Genomic DNA, 22,550 nt, shown 5'->3' on the forward strand with positions numbered 1-22,550 from the left:
AACTCTATATGTTTTGCTCTCTCATGAGATTGCTGGCAAGAAATATAACGGCCTGGTTATCATAGAATACAGTCATGGCTTCATTCTGATGGAAGTCTAACTCCCACATGAGCTCGCTAACAGTATGTGTCATAGCTCTGTATTTTACTTTTGCATTGGATCTAGCTACAATATTTTGTTTCTTGCTTTTCCAACTTAATAAGTTACCACCCAGAAAGACACAATAGCCCATAGTTGATTTCCTGTCTAGCTTTGACCCAGCATAGTCTGCATCCGAGAAGGCCCCAGTTTTCAAGTGGCCATTATTTTTAAAGAAAAGACTTTTCCCTGGTGCTCCCTTGAGATATCTCAATATCCTTTGAGTTGCTTCAAGATGAATCTTCCTTGGGTTCCATAAACTGGCTTACTACACTTACTACAAAAGATATATTTGGGCGTGTAACTATGGTATATATGAGCTTCCCAACTAGTCTCCTATACAATGTTTTATCATTCAATTCTACACTTTGGTCATCGTGTAGATTTGAGTCCAACTTCCATCGGAGTATCTACCAGTTTAGCTCCCAATAATCCATACTCATGTGGCATATCAGTTATATATTTTCTTTGAGATAGTACTAGTCCTTTTTTGCTTCTTACAATTGCAACACCCAAGAAGTATTTCAATGCTCCCAAATCTTTGGCCAGGAAGTGAATAGAAAGTAGCTTTTTAACTTCTTCAATCAAAGGGTATCACTGCCAGACAATATAATATTATCCACATATACAAGTAAAACTATGATCCCCAAAGGCCTTTTCATGACAAACAGCAAATGATCGCAATGGCTCCTAGAAAAGCCCATAGATATCACTAATTGGCTAAAATTTGCAAACCAAGAATGAGGACTTTGTTTTAGCCCATAGATTGTTTTCTTGAGTCTGCATACCTTGTGAATCTCCCCCTGAGCAATATACCCCGGAGGTTGTTCCATATAGACCTCATCTTCTAGGTCACCATACAGGAAAAGCATTCTTTATGTCTAATGGGCATAAGGGCCAACCTTGAGTAATGCCAATAGATATCAGAATGCATACCGAAGATAATCAAGCAATAGGAGAAAACTTTTCAAAGACATCTACACCATAAGTTTGTGTATATCCTTTGGCCACTAGACAAGTATTATATCTCCCAACCGAGCCATCAGCCCTGTATTTGACTGTATACACCCATCTATAGCCAACCCATGTAGAAGTTGAAGGTAATGCACATAACTGCCAGGTACTTCGCTCTAACAATGCAACCATCTCAGCATCCATGGCTTGCTTCTACTATGGAGAGAACATAGCATCCTGCACTGAAGAAGGAATAGTACAAGTATAGATAGACAATGCAAACTTTTTGTAGTTCTCAGACAAATGATCATACGACACAAAATGAGACAACGGATGACGAGTACCTTTCAAACACCCTTCCTTAAAGCAATGAGTAAGTGCAAATCACTTACCTCGGGACCCTGAGACGAAGATGAGTCATGGTCCTTCATGGGAGAGGAGGTCGTTTGTTGAGAGGGATGCACATGTCGACACTGATATACCTGCAAAGTTTTCTCAATAGTGGTATTTTAAGTAGGTCCAAGAAAAACATCAAGTGGCAAGGGAATAACTGACTTAGAAACTGGAAAAAAGATGGTACATCAATGGGAGTAGAAGAATCTAAAAAGGGAGTATCCTAAAAAAATGTGACATCTGGGGATACAAATGTTTTTCTAATAGATGGACAAAAATATTTGTATCCCTTTTGTGTACGAGAGTACCCAAGAAAAATACACTTAATTGTACCAGGAGATAACTTATCTTTAGATGATCCTATGACATGAGTAAAACAAACACATCCAAAGACACAAGGCGAAAGTGAGAACAATGGAGCAGAAGGTAACAGAATTTGAATGGGAATTTTACCTTTAAGGACAAATGAAGGCATCCTATTGATCAAGTGGCATGCAGTAAGCACTGCATCACGACAAAAGTGCTTAGGAACCTTCATATGTAACATCATAGTGCGAGTTACTTCTATTAGATGACGATTTTTACGCTCTACAACTCCATTTTGTTGTAAAGTAAACACACATGAGGTTTAATGAATAATCCCTTGATTTTGACAAAATTGTCACACTTATGATTCATAAATTCAGGACCATTGTAAGTACGCAAAATATATATAGAAACCAAAAACTAATTCTTTATTTCATTGTAAAAGAGTTTGAATACATCAAAAACTTCAGACTTCTCCCGCGAAGGAGATAGACCCAAGTACACCTACTAAAATATCAATAAATGAGATAAAGTACCAAAAGCCAAACAGACTTATTACAAGACAAGGACCCCAAATATCAGAATGAATAACCTCAAATAATTGACTTGTCTTATGATGAGAGTGTTGGAAAAGAGCTCCGGTGATGCTTGCCCAGTTGACATGACTCGCACTAAAGTGTAAAATTGGAAGGAAATTATGGAAAGACTCGAATCAGTTTTGTGGGCAACGGATGACCTAATCACAAATGCCACTAGCATGGGGTAGCAGATGTATGAAGTGCATGTAGTGTATTATTTGGCAAGTGGTTCTCCAAATAATACAAACCACCTCTTTCACGCGCGGAACCAATCATCCTTTTCGTCATGAGGTCCTAAAATAGACAATGAGTAGGATAAAAAGTCAGAGAACAATTCATAGACTTAGTTAATTGGCTCGTTGACAACAAATTTAGGAGAAATTTAGGAACTAGTAAAGCAGACTGAGGAGACATGAACAATGCAGGGATAACAGTACCAACACCCTGGATTGAGGAAACAGACCCATCAGCTAAATTTACTTGATTTATATGTGATGACTCTTTCATGTTAGAAAACAAGGATGACATACCTAACATGTGAGCAATAGCTCTGGAATCGATAACCCAAGTAGGAGAAGATGACACATGAAGAGCAAACATACCTGAAGTAGCTAGAGTAGCAGTAGGAGTAGGAGCGTGAACCATAGATGTTGAGGATGAACCAACTGATAAACTAAGCTAGACGTTGCATAATTTGTTGTTGTTGCTGAAATTGTTGTTATACCTCATCAACTCCCCCTGAAGGAACAAAAGCAACAACCTCTGAGATTGTTTCACTAGTCTCATGGCTGGTAGAGTTTGCCTAGGCAGGCTTTCCAAATTTTATCCAACATCTATCAGAGTACTGGTGATTTCGTTCATAATGGACACACTTCCTCTTGGTCTTACCATCACCTCTGCCTCGACCTCACCTAGAACCTATCCGACCTCGAGATGAGTCTGTTGGGCAAGGACTAGGGCCCAAAGTATTAAGTGTAGTAGCATTTGTCACCTTACCTTCTTTTTCTTCTATGGATGCCAAAGTTGTTTATGCCCTCAAAATTCTGTTGAAAGTAGTGGGTAATGAAGGTACCTCTTTTGAAGCTAAGATATGTGCCTTAAACTCCCCATCAAGACCATCAAGAAACTTCGCCACCAGTAGTTGGTTCTGTTGTTTCTTAATTCTTGTTCATCCGTAGTGAATGGATGACATACATTATTTTCCTACCAAAGTCCCACAAATGCATTGTAATATTGTGTAACAGTCTTGTTACCCTTTTCCAACCAAAGAAATTGGTGTACAATTTATAAAATTTGGATAAATTGCTCTCTGGAGCATACAGATACTCTAAAGAAACCCACATAGCATTTGTTGTTTCACAAGGCATCACTTGATTCCTTAATGTTGAATCGATATTGTTGACAATCCAAGTCATAACATGGTTGTCTTCAGCTTCCCAATCATCAATCGTTGGGATTGGAGGATCATCTCCGATGTACTTTGTCCTCCTTCTACCCTTCAAAAACATTCTCACTATCCTGGCCCAATTAAGATAATTTGGTCCTAACAACTTTTCAAATATCATAAACGCTACATCTTTGCCCTCATATCCACCCATATCGCTAGATGGTACATAAACTACACCCAAATCAGCATGCAGATTGATGATGCAGGCACAAGTCTAGGATAGCATCCCAAGATCTCAAAAAAGAGCCCCTTTTGGGCAATCAAAGCATGAATAATCATTTAAAGGATGATAGAACCAGTAACCCTAAGGTTTTACCAACCAATCAGCGAGGAGATTTGAAAACTTTTGTGAAGACGTCCAAAAGAAGAGGTTTTTTGGCTAAGATGTACTCCAAGCAACGATTACTGTTCTGATACCATGTGAAAAGTATGAAAAATCTAGAGAAAGAGAGAGGAGAAGGAAAGAGAGAGAGAGGAAGGAGGCATAAGCTCTGAATGAGCTGTGTTGGGGGTTGTGCACAACTCCCAATGCTATTTATTAGGTTTTAAATCATAAATTACAGAAATAACAAAAATGCCCCTTGTACATAAAAAAACATGTATTCCCTTATAAACTCTCATTCTACTCTTCCTATGAATATAAAAATTTGTAAACTGACTAAATCAAACATGCTGAACAAGATAGTGTCATAATATAAAATATCCGATCATGCAAAATAACCATTGAGCTAATTTTCTCACAGTCATTTTTGTTTTCTGACTTCAAAGAGTCCTTGGATATAAAGCATGTCAATTTTGCTGATGGGTCTATTTCATTAGTTTAGGGAGTGGGTATTGTTACTCCAACGTCTTTCATGTCACATCAATCAGCCTTCCTCGTCCCTAAGTTTCCTTTGAATCTACTGCCTGTTAGTCAGTTAGCAAAGTCTATGAACTGTTCGAAGACAATCGGTTTTGCTCGTGAGAGAGACGGATTGTATTATTTGGAGAGTCACCTACCAGATAATATTTTACATTCACTACACTCGGCAGACTCACCTCTACAATGGTATCTGAGGTTAGGTCATCCATCCGCAGCAAAACTGATTCAAGTATTTCTAGAATTTCCTTCCAGCATTTTTTTTCAATGCAAGTCATGTCAACGGACAAGGGAATAAGTCTATTCTTCTTGAATTTAGTTTTCAATTACCTAACCCTATGATTATGAATTGTGATAACCAAGTGGTCATTTTTATTACGAGTAACCCAATATTCCACGAGAGAACTAAACGTATAGAGGTTGACTGCCACTTCATTAGAGATGCAGTTATGTAGGGGAAGGTGATAACTCCTTATGTGAAATATTCATACTAGTTGGGAGATATATTTGTTAAGACTTTGGGAAGACGTGAACATGTATCCATTAGTTTTTTTAAAAAAAAAAAAAAAGATGTATCCATTAGTGACAAGCTGGGTTTGTTTGATATCCACTCTCCAGCTTGAGGGGGAATGTTAAAATATTTGTTCAGGGGTATTTTGGTTATTTTTTATATTACATTTTTTTCTCTTATATTATGACTGTTAGATAGACAATGTCTAAGTTTATCTATGGTTCAATTTTCATTCAATTTAGACATCTATTTTAGGACATATGCAATTTTGAGTATTGAGGGGCATCTCTGTCCTTTTGTAGAATATCACATAAACCCCGATTAAAAAGAGGGGAGACTTGTTTTCTGGGCATGTTCTCCAAGGCAGCAAGGCTGCTCTTCTCCCAGGTCTCTTTTTCTTCACTTTTCTCTTCTATTTTCTTCCCAAATCTCATATTTTTCAACTTTCATAGAATTAAGGTGGCCAGAAACAAGACAAGCTCATGTTAACATAGAGAAACTATGTCACAAATATGTTATGGAAGTATAGCTTGTCAGGGACCAAACCAATGGAGACTCCTATGGAGGTTGGTCCTAACCTCCATGATGAGCATAGCGATGAACTCAAGGATAAAACAATTTACCAAAGATGCCACTATTACATGCCCAGATATACTGTTTGTTGTTAGTGTGGTTAGGGAATTCATGGACTGCCCACGCAAAGTACACCTTGAGGCTGCATAAAGGACATTACGATACTTAAGGGACTCCTGGAAAGGATTATTTTTAAAACCTGATGGTCACCTTCAGATAAAAGCTTACTCAGATGTTGTTATGTTGGGTCGAAACTTGATAGAAAATCAGCTACTGGCTACTGTGTGTTCCTGGGAGGAAACTTAATAAGCTAGAAGAGTAAGAATCAAAAAGTGGTGACCCAGTCCAATGCTGAAGCTGAGTATAGGGTTATCGCCCATACTATTAGCGAATTGATGTTGGTAATGTCAATGGTTCAAGAGTTGAATCTAAAGGAGGATGGACCGATGACCATCTATTGTGATAATCAGGTTGTTATATTCGTTGCAGGAAGTCCAGTATTTCATGAGAGAAGAAAACACATAGAGGTAGATTATCGCTTCAATCGAGATGTAGTGATGAAGAAGGAAGTGGTTACTCCATATGTTCGAACCGGTGATCAAATTGGTAATGTATTTACGAAGGCCCTAAGCAAACATGAATTTGGAATTTTTTGTAACAAGTTGGAGCAAAATGACATCTATGCTTCAGCTTCAAGTGGATTTGAAAGATGTCATGAAGGGTAGTTTGGTAATTTTAACTTTCCAAAAATGTCTAGTGATGACACCATCATGATCGGTATTGTCTTGAAGTGTCTATAGATGTCTTTTCATGTAATTTGGAGTTGTACATACAGAGTTATAGGTATGTAAGTGTCTAAAGGGCATTCATGTCCTTTAGACTTTTATCACTTTAGTTATAAAGAAAGGGAGGTAGGCTCGACTCCCAAGAGACGAGAGCCTCTAAATGCTCTCTTCCAGATTTCTTCTCATCTTCTCTCATCTCCTTTCCCTCTCCATCTTCTCAAATCCTTTCTTTGTACATTATCCGTCAGCATTGACTTTTCTGTTATGTTTGAAAACCATTTGATGCACATCTAGGCAAGGCCTGCACCCAAATGCTTAGACATAACATGATACATTTCAAGACTCTTTGAAATTTTTCATGATTTTTAAATAGTCATGATTTTTAAACTTTTCAAAGTGTGTATATTAAGTAAATAGATCATGGAATAGATGAGTTGTCTCTACTGGCAAATATTCTTACCTTGCAATATCCAAAGCATAAGCAACAGCTGTGAGAGGATCAAGTCTTCCTTTCTTTTTTAGAATATCAAACAAACTCCCCTGTTACTCAGTGACAAAAGTGTTACAAATTATTAAAGGAACAAAAATTAGAGAAAACTAATCTTGAAGTTAAAGAAAGGTATCATGACAGTCACATTGCTGAGATACTCAGTGAGGAAGATCAATCTATCGGGATGCTTCAGTACACCAAGAAACTGCACTATATTGGGGTGCCGCAACCTTTGCCACATTTCAAGTTCCATCATGAATGTCTTCCTAACAATTCAAAAGATTTATTACAATGAGCAAGGCAGACTGCAGGGGAGTTAAAAGGTGAATTCTGAACCTTGTTTAATAAAGAAGCTACAATATCCAGCAAAAAAATTACTGATTGAGAGTTTTTCAGAAAGGGAAAAAATCTTGACCTGGTTATAGTGAGTGGCATACATGTTTTAGCAGGCACACTTCATTAAGTATCTCTGCGGACAAATACAGTGGTACTAACAGGAATTCTGTTCTAAAATGAATAAAATTTCTTCTGATGACTAGTATCAGTGCTAGCATTATATTCTGTTTTCATTGATTTCCCCTACAGTTATGTAGAGCACAGCTCAGTTGCATGAAGGTATGGATGTAACTTTTAACTTCCAAAACAAAGCAAAACAGGAGCAAAGATCAAAAACTTACTGAAGTAATTCCTGTAAATATGAAGATATGTAATTAAAAAACTGAAAACAGAACTCACTTTACTCTATCATTTGATGCAATTGAAGAACGAATAGTTTTTGCCGCAACCTCTGTGCCTCTCCATTTCACTAAATAAACTTCACCAAATGAACCCTGTCCAAACTTGATCCAGTTAAATATGTGACTATCTTGTGAGATGTTAACCTGATGATATATGAAGTGGTATATCAAATGTGGTTATGAGTTATAAACTTGTTTCCTTGATGAGTATAATTATTGGAGAACCCAACAATACAAGATGATGTTCATTATATTTTTTGTGATGTATCTGAAATTCCTCTTTCTTTGTCATTGTGAAAACAAAATCAAATTTAACAAAAACAATTAAACAATTATTTCCATATTAGATTTTTTTTAAATAAGTTTCCATAGTAGTTGAAGAGTGATTACTTCACCAATAAGAGTTGCCTCATTCATATCAACTTCAGAGTGATCAATCTCGCAGCATTGATTATGAGATTCGAGCTCCACCTATGGTAGACTCAAAAGAGATTAGAAAATGCATAATACTCAGTTGCACGTCAATAAAAAAAGAAAGAATTTTTGACACCTCTACTTTAAAAAAATGCACTTGTTTAGACTTATTCACTTAAAAAAGCTTCAGTAAAAAAGGAGCTAAATACTATAAAAAAAAAAAAACAGAAATTCAATAGGACTAATTAATGTTGTTGAAATTCTGAGATAGGGCATTTTTATCATTTTACCAACATGTATTTATGTTAGTATGTTCCAGCATGCTAGGCTTCCAGATTAGAAGTTACGTTTCAATTTTCAGATAATTTTGTAAAGTATTGAGAGAGTTATGAAGTTTGTACATGTAGGGCATTTTAGTCATTTTGTGTTAATATTCACTAGAGGGTTTTATAAACAAGGATTAGACTCGTTTTTGAGTCTAAGGGAAGGCAGCGACTCTTTGGTTGCTTCATTTCCCCTCTACTTTCCTCATTTCTACTTATAAATCACTATTTATCTCCCATTTTCACATGGTATCAGAGCTGTGACGATCAATTTTGGAGACTTCATTACATTTTCTCGAGGTTATTCTCTGATTTCACAATCCTAGTGGTGTCAAAGTCAAATCTCTTCTTGGTATGGTAAAAAATCTTTTTTTTCTTCATCTACTGACACAACCCCTTGGTTAAAGGCCCTTACTGCTGATTAAGAGTAGTATTATGTGCTACTGCCCTCTTTGAAGGGCTTATTGTGGATCCTCCTTGCCTGCGCAGCCATTACTGGGCTGCACCATCTTCCATTTTGCCTGCATCTCTGGTATGCCATGCGTAATCACTAGATCAGTGTTCTTTTTGTTGATTTTGAGCATGCTGTGAGTATATTGTAGTGATTATGCTGTATTAGTTGATTCAACAAGGAAAATCTTCCCCATCTTGATAGTATGGGGCCCATGACCAGTTTTGGGTGAATTTTTTTAAAAAATTTGAAGCTCTAGGAGTTTTGTACCCCATTTAGTGCAGGAGGCTATAGTTTTTCCTGAGTGGAAACATGCTATGGACGAGGAGATAGATGCTTTGGTATCTAGGGAAGCTTGGAGTTTGTGTGACTTGCTATCAGGGGCAGCAGTTGTAGGTGTCGTTGGGTCTACACCATTAAATATAATAACGATGGCACTATAGAGCGGTATAAAGCTAGATTAGTCAAGGGCTATACACGGTCATTTGGACTTGATGGTTTTGAAACCTTCTCGCCCGTTGCTCGTTACTTCAGTATGTATTTTTATTTCTATGGCAGTGAATCGAGGGTGGCCCCTCTTATAGCTTGATGTTAAAAATATGTTCTTATATGGGGAATTGAAAGAAGCCATGTAAAAGGAGCAACCTCCAAGATATGTTGCTCAGGGGAAGGAAGCCAAAGTCCTAGAGTGTGATTTGAGAAATTTAGTAATGTGGTGATGGAGTTTGGTTTTTATAGGAGTCAATATGACCATTCCATGTTTATATTTAAGAGGACCACAGGTATTGTTATCTTAATTGTGTATGTTGATGATATTGTTTTATCTGGGAATGATTTGACAGGACTTATGGAAGTGAAAACTTATTTGGCCACACAATTTCAGACCAAGGATTTGGGACAGTTAAAAATATGTCCTTGGTATTGAGGTGGCTAAGAGTAAGAAAGGAATTGTTTTATCTTAGAGAAAATATGTTACTGATATACTACAAGATTATGGTCTCTTGGGAACTAAGCTAGTAGATACTCCTATGAAAGTTAATTCCTATCTTCATGATTACTCAATCTTGTACTTAAAGACAAGACCCAGCATAGACGTGTAGTGGGAAAGTTGATCTATGCTACAGATACTAGACCTGATATTTCGTTTGCAGTAGGAGCAGTGAACCACTTCATGGAAAACCCGAGGTTGATACAATTAGAGGCAACTCAAATGATTTTAAAATATTTGAAAATGCTCCAAGCAAGGCTTACTATATACTAGGAATAAAAAAATTGATATATTGGGGTATTCTGATGCAAACTACGCTAGATGCAAGATATATAAACGATCTACCACTGGTTTATGTTGTTTTATTGGAGGTAATTTGGTAAGGTGGAAGAGAAAAAAACAAACTGTAGTGGCAAGATCGAGTTCCAAGACAGAGTATAGGGCAATGGCTCACACAGATAATGAGCTTATATGGGTAAAAGTTTGGATTCCCTATTTTTGAACCCGTGGTGATGAAGTTTGATAACCAGGTAGCTATGTTCATAGCTAGCAATCCTATTTTTCATGAAAGGACCAAACATATAAAGGTGGATTGTTATTTCATAAGAGATGCAGTGATGTAAGGGAAAGTGGTGACACCCTATGTCAACTCCTTGGAGCAAGTTGGATGTGTGCACTAAACCTCTTGGGAGACGTGAACACTTGTTTTTTTGTGGCAAACTGGGCCTATTTGACATCTATGCTCCAGCTTGAGAGGTAGTATTGAAATTCTGAGACGGGCATTTTGGTCATTTGACAAAAATGTATTTGTGTTAGTTTGTTCAAGCATGCCAGGTTTCCAAATTAGAAGTTATGTTTCAATTTTCAGATAATTCTGTAAATTATTCACAGAGTTATGAGAGTTTGTATATGTAAGGGCATTTCTGTCATTTCGTGTAAATATTCACTTAAGGGTTTTATAAACAGTGATTAGGCTCGTTTTTTAGTCTAAGGGAAGGCAGTGGCTCTTTGGCTGCTTCATTACCCTTCTTCTTTCCACGTTTCTTCTTCTAAATCACTATCTATCACCCATTTTCACAAATGTAACTGCCATCAACTTTCCAAAACTTAAATTGAACTTAAAACTGACTTAGAAGTTGGTTTTTAGCTTGAAACTGTCTAAGATAGAGACCTACCAATGATCTCTCTTTGGACTCCTACTCAGAATCTGAAAAAAACATCATTCTCTTTCTAAAGACTAAGATTTCTAACTGAATTAGCACTTGCACCTCCACTAAGTGATGAATGGTTCGAATTTTACTAACTTGATGAGGGATCCTACAAAAAATCACTTATGAAGACTTATCTGTAAGTGGTTTACAAAAATATCTTACTTTTGAGACAGTGCTATATTTCCAACAGAAGGATGAATCAGATCACTTTTCATGAAATGAATACTAAATAAATTGAAACAGTTTGTCCAAGAAGAAAGAGAATACCGTATCTTTTCCACCCCGTGCCTCTAATATCATGCAAATGTCCTCATGACCAAAGCTGCGGGCATCTGATAATGGCTGCCAACAGATACAAACTTAGGAACTTAACATGCAGTTTACAACCAATTATCCTACAAATATCAGATTTATAAGGCGATCTGTAGAGACAAAAAGATGCAATAGACTTTTCGAAAATGCACAGCAGTTCAAGGAGAGCGGCACATTTGCCAAAATATTCAAATTACTAAGCAAAAATCTATGGTCAAACAGGACAAGTGTCCCATTGATGCTAAAGCTTAGATGTGTTTATTTTCATTTCAGTTGGGAATTTTAAGACAATAACCTGGACATGAAACTTTTTCAATGCACAATTGGAGAATCAATCCCACAAGTAAGAAACATAATAATTTTTCCATGGGCATACTACTTCAAGATTACATGGAGCAAGAATCCAGTCCGTTGCCAGTAGTTGTTTTCTCCCTACCTTGCTTTGCTCTCTTTTCTTATAATAGTTCCTAGAAGTCAGGTTGTCAGCAAAGAAAGTGTTTGGAGAAATTTTTACCCAAATTCCTCAAAGATCTAAAAAACACTACCTGCATGACCTTTAGGTTTCTGAAGAAAATAGCTGGTGATCTTTCACCTTGCCTCATGTTAAAAATGATCAACCTATTATTAAGTGTGTGTTTTTCCTTTCAGGATCTTATCAAATGGTTAAAATTACTTATACACTTTTAGAATATTCAGCTTATTTTATACTGGCGAATAGAGCCATTCTGGTCGAGTATGTTTAGACTTGTCCAGGATTTTTTTTTTTTATAAGGTAAAATTTTCCATTGTTGGATTAAACATTTCATCATCATCATCATCATCACTGCCCTCATCATTATGGCTTCATCCTAACTTTCTTAGGTTCAGCTGCATGAATCCTCCATTCCGCTTCATCAGTAGCTAACCCTGCTAGTAACTTTTTCAAATTATTACCACTTCCATCCAGGTCATCTTCGGTTTCCTTATACATCTTACAAGTCCTGAACCCCACAACAAGAAGACTCTCCCTTATGGATGAGCTATTATCCTTATCTAAACAAGCTAATTGTAAGTGCTCATCTCAAACAACTCTCTGTTACTTTCTCTTTTGGTGCTACTTGTATGTGCTATGAGGCAAAAATGAAAAGGAAGAAAATGACAGACAGGATCAATCCTTACATGCAGAAAATGTGAAAAAAGGTAAATTTCAGAGCTATTATCTAAACCCACAAAATTAATGAAATAAAACTACCAGCTATGAGTGTGTGAGCTCCATGAAAGCTCTAAAAATATAGCCCAAAGCCCTACAAACAACTAACTAACCAATTAGAGAACCCCAAAGAGGATGGTCCACAAGCAAAATATCACCAATAGGATAACTGTAGAAACTCATTCTATCACCCAGTAAAAGTTCAATAACATACATTCAATTTATATAACTTGAAGATCGTGGCTATTCTACAGTTTTGTGGACCATTCATTTGGTGCGTCCATATTCCCTGATCAATGTTTTAGCAAGTAAAGTTTGACTGAAGCAAAAAAATAGAGAGCACTCCAGCAACCTCTTCACTAAATAAAAAAGGAAAAAAGAACATACAGTGCGGCCCCACCGGTCTATGGAGTTCACTTCAGCTCCTTCCTCAAGAAGCAAACTTACTATTTCAGTACAACCTTCACAAGATGCCAAGTGAAGAGCTGTTCTTTTATCATAGTCTGCTAGATTTGGTGATACTCCTTTCTGTATCTCTTGAAGTACACCATCCTTATCACCCTTGCTTGAACAATGAAGAAGACGGTAGGGACCATCTACATCAATTATTTGGGACTGTGTTCTCTGCAACAGTAGAAGCTAGTGAACCAACTTTAACATAATATTGCATGACACAGGGGACCAAGAGTTTAATCAGTGGAAGGAATATAAACACTCCAAAAAACAGTTTGAATCGTGTCTTCTAATTAATTTCATATTTTTTTTATTTTTTAGAAAAGCAAAACATATATAAATAAATTAAAAGTATAAGATATTTCAGAAGAGAATTTTGAAAACAAGATTAAACTTGTAGAGAAAAGCGAAGTTGGTTAAAGTGTTTTTAGATCTTACAAGTTTACGATCAGTTCAGCATATTTAATCACGCAGTAATTTGAGCTGCTAATGAAGAAGACTAGTGGACACACAGGAAAAATATAATAATAAAAAAAAATTACGGTTATAGAAGAATGTCCTTCAAGTGTTTCGTGTATCTGGCCGCAGCCAGGTTGGAGTATCTATGTGGCCATAACTGTTACAGAGAGGTAGCTTCTCTATAACCTACTTTGAAAGTCATTGTGCCTGTTCGTTTCGTGGCCAACTAATGACTACATCCAGGAAAAAACAAAATCATCCGCCCGCTATGAAAATTTAATCACCCATTTGTACATTTAATCAATAGCAGCCGCTAGTAATACACAACATGACCCCTACTTCTCTAATCAGAACCCCTTAACTGCAAAACTAAATAAAAATGAACCCATCGACACCCAATATAAATCCCTCAAACAATTTCAATCCAAAAAAGAATCCACCTCACAAAAAAGAGGAACACAGTCCACAAAAATTCTCACCTTGAACGGCAGTGAAGTTGAAGTGCTGGATCCATATGCCATCTATCCCCTCCCAATAACTCCACAACGAAACCAAAGGCAACTGAATACCCAAATCCCCCAAGACAAATAGAATCGAGAGTCGAAATTATCGAAAGAGCAGACTACGAACATCCCGAAATTTATACCGATGATAATTGGATGTGAGAGCAAACCAGAAACGTCCAATAGGGGCGTCGTCATCGAATGAGGCTTCCGGAGAGAACAAGATTGCGAGCTTTGGGGCTTCGTTATTGTCGCCTCTGCGGAAAGAGACGCTGCAGGCTTTGGGAAATTTGAGGTTTGAGTTTTGGGCTCCCTCTAATTCTGGGCTAGAGATACGATTGGACACAAAACTGGTTTTAAACTTTTAAATGTAACTAACAGCTCTAACGGTTGCGCGAGAAATGATTAACCAGGGGGGGTAATCGAAATCCGAGTGATTTCGTCTAAAAAGATTATCAAAGATTTTGAAATTGTAATAAATGTCAAAAATAAAACTTTAATCTAATCGATAATGGTCTCTGTGTTCTCAAACCCAGAACCAAGCGTCGAATTGAACCAGTTTCAGCCAGAATTAGTTTTCTTGACTACTTTTTGCAACTCAACCAGCAATCTAAAAAACCAAATTAGCCTGGTTTGGCTATTAGTCTCCCCTTCCACCTGGTCAATTACACAAAAGGGTAAAGCCTATGTCTATCCAAGTAGTGGAGGGGTTCCCACTCCTCTAAGTTGGTATGCAAAAATTGTGCATGTTGAAGTGGAGGGCAACAGGGGAGGCTTCACGAGCCGGTTCGGCTCGGTTTGATTCGTCATCTATCGAGCTCGAGCCGAGCTCGAGCACCGAAATCGGCTCGTTTACCTTAACGAGCCGAGTTCGATCGAAGCTAGGTTCGGTTCATCGGCTCGCGAGCCGGCTCGAAGTGAGTCGGATCGGTATAAATCGGTAACGGGATCGCGAGCGAGCGGGGGAGTGGGAGCGGGAGCGGGAGCGAGATCGAGGGGGGGAAAATTTTTCCTCCCCCATCGTCACCGTCGACCCCTCCCATCGGTTGTTGTTGCCGCCTCTACCGTCGTCGCAGTTGTTCGTCGGCCGTCTCTATCGCCGTCGCAGCTGCTCGCCAGTCGCCTCTGTGGTCGTCCGTTCGATTTCCGCCTCTATTTCCGTCGCCGCCGCCTCTGTCGTGGCCGTCATCCCCGACGATAGGTCCTCCCCGGCGCCGTAACCCCCTTCCCTCCGCGTTGTCTCGGCGGAAAACCAGAATAGGGGAGAAATAATCTCCCCCCTCCCTCGCGAGAAGATGATCTCGCACGTGCGAGATCATAAAATAAAAAAATAAAAAAAACTTTTTCCTCTGGAAAAAATTAAAAATAAATTTTATAGAAATAATTTTCTATAAACTATTAGTGTCTCATGTTTTTTTAAACATTTTTCTAATTGAAATTTTTTATTAAAAATCATATAATTTTCTAAGTAAGATTTTTCGTACCAAGATGGGGTAGAAAACTGTATAGAAAATTTTTGAATAAGTATTTAACAGTTGATGTTGTAATACTTTTAGCATGAATCAATTTTCATTGCAATTTTGTGTTTGATATTTTATTTAATTAAAAATTTATCGATAAGTATAATAATATATTAGATTGATTATTAATTTTTATTTATTTCCCTAGAAGAGACAAAAAAAGGTCCATTTAACTTTTCTAAGAAAATTTTAAAATATTTCCTGTAATTTTCTAATAAGTCACTAATAGTAATAAGATTTTATTTAAAGGTTTTTTTGGGAATATGTATCATAGGAAAAATATTTTTAGTTTTTCCTAGAATATAAATTTTTATCTAGGGGCACTAAGGAGGCCATAATAAAACAAGTTAGACAACAATTGCAGTAAAAAATATTAATATTGGTGCATTTTAATCCATTATTGAAATTCAATCCTGAACCTTCCTATCATTATATTTTTTTTAAATGTATGCATAATTTTATATATAATTTATTCAAAGCCACCCCTACGTGCGAGATCATAAACAAGGAAAAAAAAAACTCTTTGTCCCTTCTTCATGGCTCTTAAATAAATTGAAAAGATATTTTAGTAGAAATACGTTTCTAGAGATTATTAGTGGTTTTTTCAATAAATGTTGAAAAGACATTTTTAATAGAAATATAGGGACCATTAGTGCCTCATGTTATTTCAAAATATTTTTTTAGTTATAAATTCTTTTTAAAAAATTATATAATTTTCTAAGTAAGATTTTCTTGCCAGGATGGGTTAGAAAACCATATAGAAAAATTTTGAATAAGTATTTGACAGTTGATGATATTATACTTTGAGCATGAGGCAATTTTCATAGTAATTTTGTGTTTGACATTTGATGTGATTAAAAATTTATCGATAAGTATAATAATATATTAGATTAATTATTAATTTTTATTTATTTCCTTAGAAAAGGCAATAAGAGGTCCATTTAACTTTCCTAAGAAAAATTTAAAATATTTCTTGTAATTTTCTAGTAAGTCTGTAATAGTAATAGGATTTTATTTAGAGGATTTATAGTTTTTATTTGGGTGATTGTAAATTGATAGTGATATTTTATTTAATTTTGTTGTGTTTGATTATTGTATGGAGTTTATTTATAATGTTATGCAGTGTATGGAGTGTTTAGATTATTTTATGGAGTGTATAAACAATTTCATGAAGTGTTTATGGAATGTATAGACAATTTTATGGAGTGTTTATGGAGTGTTTATGCAGGTATTATGTATATTGATTATGCCCAATTTTAAGTAGAGGTCATGCCGAATTTTATACAAGTATTATATATATAGATTATGCTCAATTTTAAGTAGAGGTTATGCCCAATCTTATACACATATTATATATATATAAGTTATGCCCAATTTTATGTAGAGGTCATGCCCAATTTTATATAAAATGTATGCATAATTTTATATACATTTTATTCGATATATATTTTTTGAAAAGTTTTAAATATATGTTGAGGCTCGAAGCTTGGCTTGAACTCGTTGGGCTCGAGCTCGATAACAATTTTAGGCTCGAGACGAGGCTCGGCTCGAAGCTCGACTCGAACATAAGCAGGTTCGGGCTCGGCTCGGCTCGATGCCACCCCTAGAGGGCAATGGCAAAACCCTTCCTCCTACTCAAGCTTCTTAGTCTCTAAAAAGAGGGAAGAGGGAAGAGAGAAGAGAAGAGAAACGGTGTCTCTATCCTCTTCTTCACAACAACAATAAGGAAGGGATCCCTGACCCTCCCTTTAGGAGTGGCAATTTTATCACATTGCTAGTTTCATTAGAAAAGAATATGGAAGGAAGATCTTTACCCATTTACTAATTCAGTCATCATTCATTATTAAAATATATATATATATATATATAAATAATTAATTTTTTGCACCAAATTACCAGTTTACCCCGGATCTATATAATATATATCTAATATAGAAGAAGGGAGAGAGTAGAAGACAACTGACTATTTTTAAATATTATGAAATTTTTTTATTATTTTTATAATTTTATATATTTTATAATTTTTATAAGTGTCTCGTGGGATGTTATAACTTTATTTTAATTTTAATTTATTTCCATCTATTTTTATTTTTAGCATGTCATGTTTAAATGTTTTAAAAATAATATATTAAATTACCTACTTAACCATTTATCTATTTATCCGTGAGATGGGTAAGAAAATCGAAAATCGAATAGGCTTTTATCTATTTGGGAGGAACACGTAACAGAACAAAGGTATGATAAATGAAACAACTAATAGAATACCCATTACTTGTTCGAGTTCATTACTCATTTACAACCCACTCCCTATTACAGTAAGAGGGTGGGAAGTCCCTAATTCTTCATGAACAATATAGTTTTTGGGGGCGGGGGAAGTATAGAGTCGCGCCCCTCGCCCCTTCTTCTACTAATAGGCGAAGATATCAAAGATTTTGAAAGTTTGATAGAAGTAAAAAAAAAATACCAAAGTACAAGTGATATAATTTTTTCAAAATATATCTTAGAGAAATACTTGTGAATGGTGAGGTCTATGTGTTCAATAACTATTTCATTATGCTTGGACTTCTAAGAGAAGTGAAAAATGTTTGAGGTTTCTATTTTATCCCTCACAACTCAAAACTTTAATTAGTCATTCTAATTATAGCATTAGAAGTGCACAACTTGAATCCCCTATGAATGCAAAGTGGAATCCTTCTTCACAATAGCACCTAAAGGGAAACTTTTGATAAATCATAATTGACAACTAAAAAGGATGTCTATGTGTTGGAAGGTATAGTGACAACTACCTTAACTTGTTAATTGTGGCACTATCTTCTCTTCGACAAATAACATTAGTCAAATTACACTCTTTGAACTTGTATTTAAATGCTATGGTTGCCTTAAAAGGTTTATAATTCTATAATAGAAGATGACTCTTTGCTAACTATTAATGTCAACAAAAATTTCGTTTTCTAGAATTGGTCCATTTAGATTTGTTACATGATTGCAAGATTCTCCACCAAACACCATGAGTGCACCTATCCTATTGCTTTTGCAAAGGCAACATAGTGGCTAACTTGCTAGCTAAGAGTACATTAGATTGTGTTCTATAGACTTAACTTCATAATTCTTTGTATGGAATGGATGTGGTACAAATTGTTTATATCATAACAATAAAGGCATATGGTGTTTTTGTCATCCCATCTATTGGTTGTAATAATGTAAGTAATGTTTTATCTTTTTTTTTTTTTGTCTTTTGTATTGAGCTTGTCAATTTGTAATTGCGTAGCAACCAACATTTCAACCAAAATTGACCCTTCCACCCGGACCAATATATATGACACAGGAACTAGTCAAAATTGAATGGAGAAGGGGAATATCGCCTCTCCATCGCTTTCAAAACTAACAAAGGAGGGCCTTTGTCATCTCTTGCGCCATGTAGAACCTCCGCCTATTAAAGATATGGGTGTGATGCCCTCTCCGGTGAACTCATTGATCTAATCCAAAAAGTTTTCATAATGTAAGTACTCTAGGGTATGGTAACTCTAGCTTAGGAAAGTTGAAGAACTATTGTGTGAGGCCTAGTTCCTCCATTCTCCTATTCCTTTAAAGGGGAATGTAGAGGTATCTAATATCTCTAACAACTAAGTAGATGCCTCTTAAGAATACCAAGGGCAAGGGAGTGACCAGTGAAAAGAAAAATGTACATAATAGAACATAGAATGGTCCTAGAGGTCATGGGAACCAAAGAAATGGGAAAGCACTACAAGTGACAAGGTTGTTACTTGCACCTACTGTGGAAAAAGTGGTCATGCCAACAATAAATGTTGGCACAAAAACAAAATAGCAAAAAAATTGGTCAAAAGATGTGGCAAAGAAAGAATAACTGAACTAATTTTAGGGGACCCAATAAAAAGGGTCACTAACCAACAAGAGATTTTGTGAATGCCAGCCAAAATCTAAGAAATGTGCCTTAGAATTTATGGGAAGGAGGAACATGGTTCCAGGGTAACAGATGACAAGGCATATACAATGAGACATGATCCTATTTAATCATTTAGAAGTCAACAATGAAGTAATAGTAAAGTTTAGAAATGGTGAAAGCTACATCAAAGGTATGTGGACTATATGTTTATTCCCCACCATCCTATACATGATGTTCTTTTTTTAGAATACCTCAAATGCAATCTCTTGAGCACACAACAATTATTTGAGACAAAAGATTCAAAGTTGAGTTTGGGTTGAATGAATATAAAATATTTTACAATTTAAATCCTATCTTCATAGAAAAAAAGGAAAAGTTTACGTGGTAAAAACAAATGATCTTATCAAATAAAAAATTACGTATTTTATTACTAAATCACAACAAATCACTATGACATTCAAGACTAGGACATGTGGCCATGAAATTTTTGAAAATTAGATTATTGTACAAGGTCTTTCAATACTTACATTGAAAGTCAGAATTTATGTACTAAATGCATGAAAGATAAATATTTGAAAAACTTATTTCAAACCAAGAAAGTAATTTTGACCACCAAGCCGCTACAACTCTTCCACACTGGGCTTGTATGGGGACATTAGAGTTGCTAGTAATGGCCAATAATATTTTATTTTTATAATTATTGATGATTATTCTAGAAACATATAGACCTTATTTTTTGGCTACTATGCTTATGATGAATTTTTGAGGTAGAGAATGAAAAGGGGTATAAGATCACTAAGATTAGAAGTGATAGAGGAGGTAAATTCCTAAGAGAACTTGAGGGATTTTGTGTTGAAAAAGGATATAAGTAGGGGTGGCTTTGAACCGAGCCGGCTCGCGAGCAGCTTGAGCTCGGTTCGATTCGGTATCCCTGGATCTCGAGCCGAGTTCGAGATCAGGGATCGACTCATTTAAATTAACGAGTCGAGCTTGACCGAATCTAGGTTCGGCTCGACAGCTCGTGAGCCGGTTCGTTAATTTAACAAGCAGCGTGGATACAGGGGAGTCAGGACCGGGGAACAGTATGACGAGTGCCATGCGGAGCGGGAGCGAGATCGAAGGGGGAAGATTTTTTCCTCCCCTCATCACCACCGAGCCCCTCCCGTCCGCAGCCTCTGTCGCCGTCAACAACTGCCTTTCCGTAGCCGCCTTCGCCTTTGTTTTCGTTGTCGTCGCTTCCGATGCAGCCGTTATCCCCGACAAAAGTTCCTTGCCGGCACCGCTGGACCGCGTGAAACCAGAGGATGAAGGGAAAAATAATTTCCCTCCCCCCACGTCACTCCTCATCCTCGACGAAAACCAGAGGACGAAGGGAAAAATAATTTCCCTCCCCCCGCGTCGTTCCTTGTCCTCGGCGAAAACCAGAGGACGAAGGGAAAAATAATTTCCCTCACCACACCACCCCCCCCCCCCCCGCGAGAAGGCAATTTTGCACGTGCGAGATCATAAACAAGTGAAAAATAATAAAAAAAAAATATAGGACTAAAGTATTAGTGGTTTTTTAATAAATGTCAAAAAAACATTTTTAGTAGAAATAAGTTTCAAGGGACTATTAGTGCCTCATGTTTTTTTGAAATATTTATTTAATTGGAAATTCTTATTAAAAATCATATAATTTTCTAAGTAAGATTTTACTGTGAAAATCGTATAGAAAATTTTTGAATAAGTATTTGACAGTTATGTTGTAATACTTTTAGCATGAGGCAATTTTTATAGCAATTTTGTGTTTGACATTTTATTTGATTAAAATTTTATCTATAAGTATGGTAATATATTAGATTAATTATTAATTTTTATTTATTTCCCTAGAAGAGGCAATAAGAGGTCCATTTAACTTTCCTAAGAAAAATTTAAAATATTTCTTATAATTTTCTAGTAAATCACTAATAGTAATAGGATTTTATTTAAAGATTTTTTTTTTGGAAATATGTATCCTAAGAAAAATATTTTTAGTTTTTCCTAGAATATAAATTTTCAACCACGGGCACTAAGGAGGCCATAGTAAATTTATTAGTAAATTTATGGCCAGATTCAAAAATTACAAAATAAGCTAGACAACATTTGGGGTAAAAAAGATTAATACTAGTGCGTTCTAAGCCATTATCGAGATTCGATCCCAGACTCCCTTATCATTTTTTTTATAAAATGTATGCATAATTTTATATATAATTTATTTGACATATATTTTATGTAGAGTATTAAATGTAGGTTAAGCTCGAACTCAGCTAGAGCTCGACCTTAAACTCGGTTAAAATTATTAGGCTCGAACTCGATTACAATTTTAGGCTCGAGGCTAGGGTCGGCTCGAACTAGGGGTGGCATCGATCCGATCCGAGCCCGAACCTGCCTATGTTCGAGCCGAGTCTGATTTAAATATTTCGAACTCAAACTCGAGCTGAGCCTAGCCTCGAGCCTAAAATTGTTATCGAACTCGAGCCCAATAATTTTAACAGAGTTCGAGCCAAGCTCGAGCTCGGCTCGAGCTTCAACATTCATTTAAAACTTTTGAAAAATTACATGTCTCGAGTTTGAGCTCCTAGTATATAAAATTATACATATATTTTACATAAAATTGGGCATACATTTTGCATAAAATTTGGCATGACCTTTACTTAAAATTGAGCATAAGGGTGGCATCGAATCCAGCTGAGTCTAAACCTTCCTATGTTCGAGACGAGTTTGATTTAATGATTTCGAACTCGAGCTCGAGCCGACCTAGCCTCAAGCCTAAAATTGTAATCGAGCTCGAGCCTAATAATTTTAACCGAGCTCAAGCTCTAGCCAAGTTCGAAGTTAACCTACATTTAATACTCTACATTAAATACATGTCAACTAAATTATCTATAAATATGCATATATTTAAAAAAAAATGATAGGGGAGGTTCGGGATTGAATTTCGATAATGGATTAGAATCTACCAATATTAATTTTTTTTACACCAAATATTGTCTAGATTAATTTGTAATTTTTGAATCTGGCCATAAATTTACTA

General features: G+C 36.1%; 1 protein-coding gene across 2 annotated transcripts in view; it reads right to left on the reverse strand.

The window, feature by feature from the left end:
• The window catches only part of LOC137939483 (serine/threonine-protein kinase 12-like), a 31,154-nt gene extending 16,778 nt beyond the window's left edge, over positions 1-14,376 (reverse strand). The window contains exons 1-7 of one of the 2 annotated variants that reach the window (XM_068784759.1): positions 14,051-14,376; positions 13,047-13,283; positions 11,426-11,500; positions 8,162-8,242; positions 7,770-7,864; positions 7,180-7,300; positions 7,005-7,084 (exon numbers count right to left, since the gene is read on the reverse strand). In XM_068784759.1, coding sequence (XP_068640860.1) covers positions 7,005-7,084; positions 7,180-7,300; positions 7,770-7,864; positions 8,162-8,242; positions 11,426-11,500; positions 13,047-13,283; positions 14,051-14,092 — 731 coding nt within the window. In that variant the 5' untranslated portion in view covers positions 14,093-14,376. Of the gene's footprint in view, positions 1-7,004; positions 7,085-7,179; positions 7,301-7,769; positions 7,874-8,161; positions 8,243-11,425; positions 11,501-13,046; positions 13,284-14,050 lie in introns of both variants that reach the window. The other variant, XM_068784758.1, reaches the window with a different exon arrangement.
• Between the last annotated feature and the right edge of the window lie 8,174 nt (positions 14,377-22,550).

This window comes from Aristolochia californica, unplaced genomic scaffold (genome assembly GCF_029961685.1).
Source record: "Aristolochia californica isolate CCGP_79_NKW_82.1479 unplaced genomic scaffold, dmAriCali1.0.hap1 SCAF_8, whole genome shotgun sequence".
In the NCBI taxonomy this organism is placed as follows: Eukaryota; Viridiplantae; Streptophyta; class Magnoliopsida; order Piperales; family Aristolochiaceae; genus Aristolochia; species Aristolochia californica.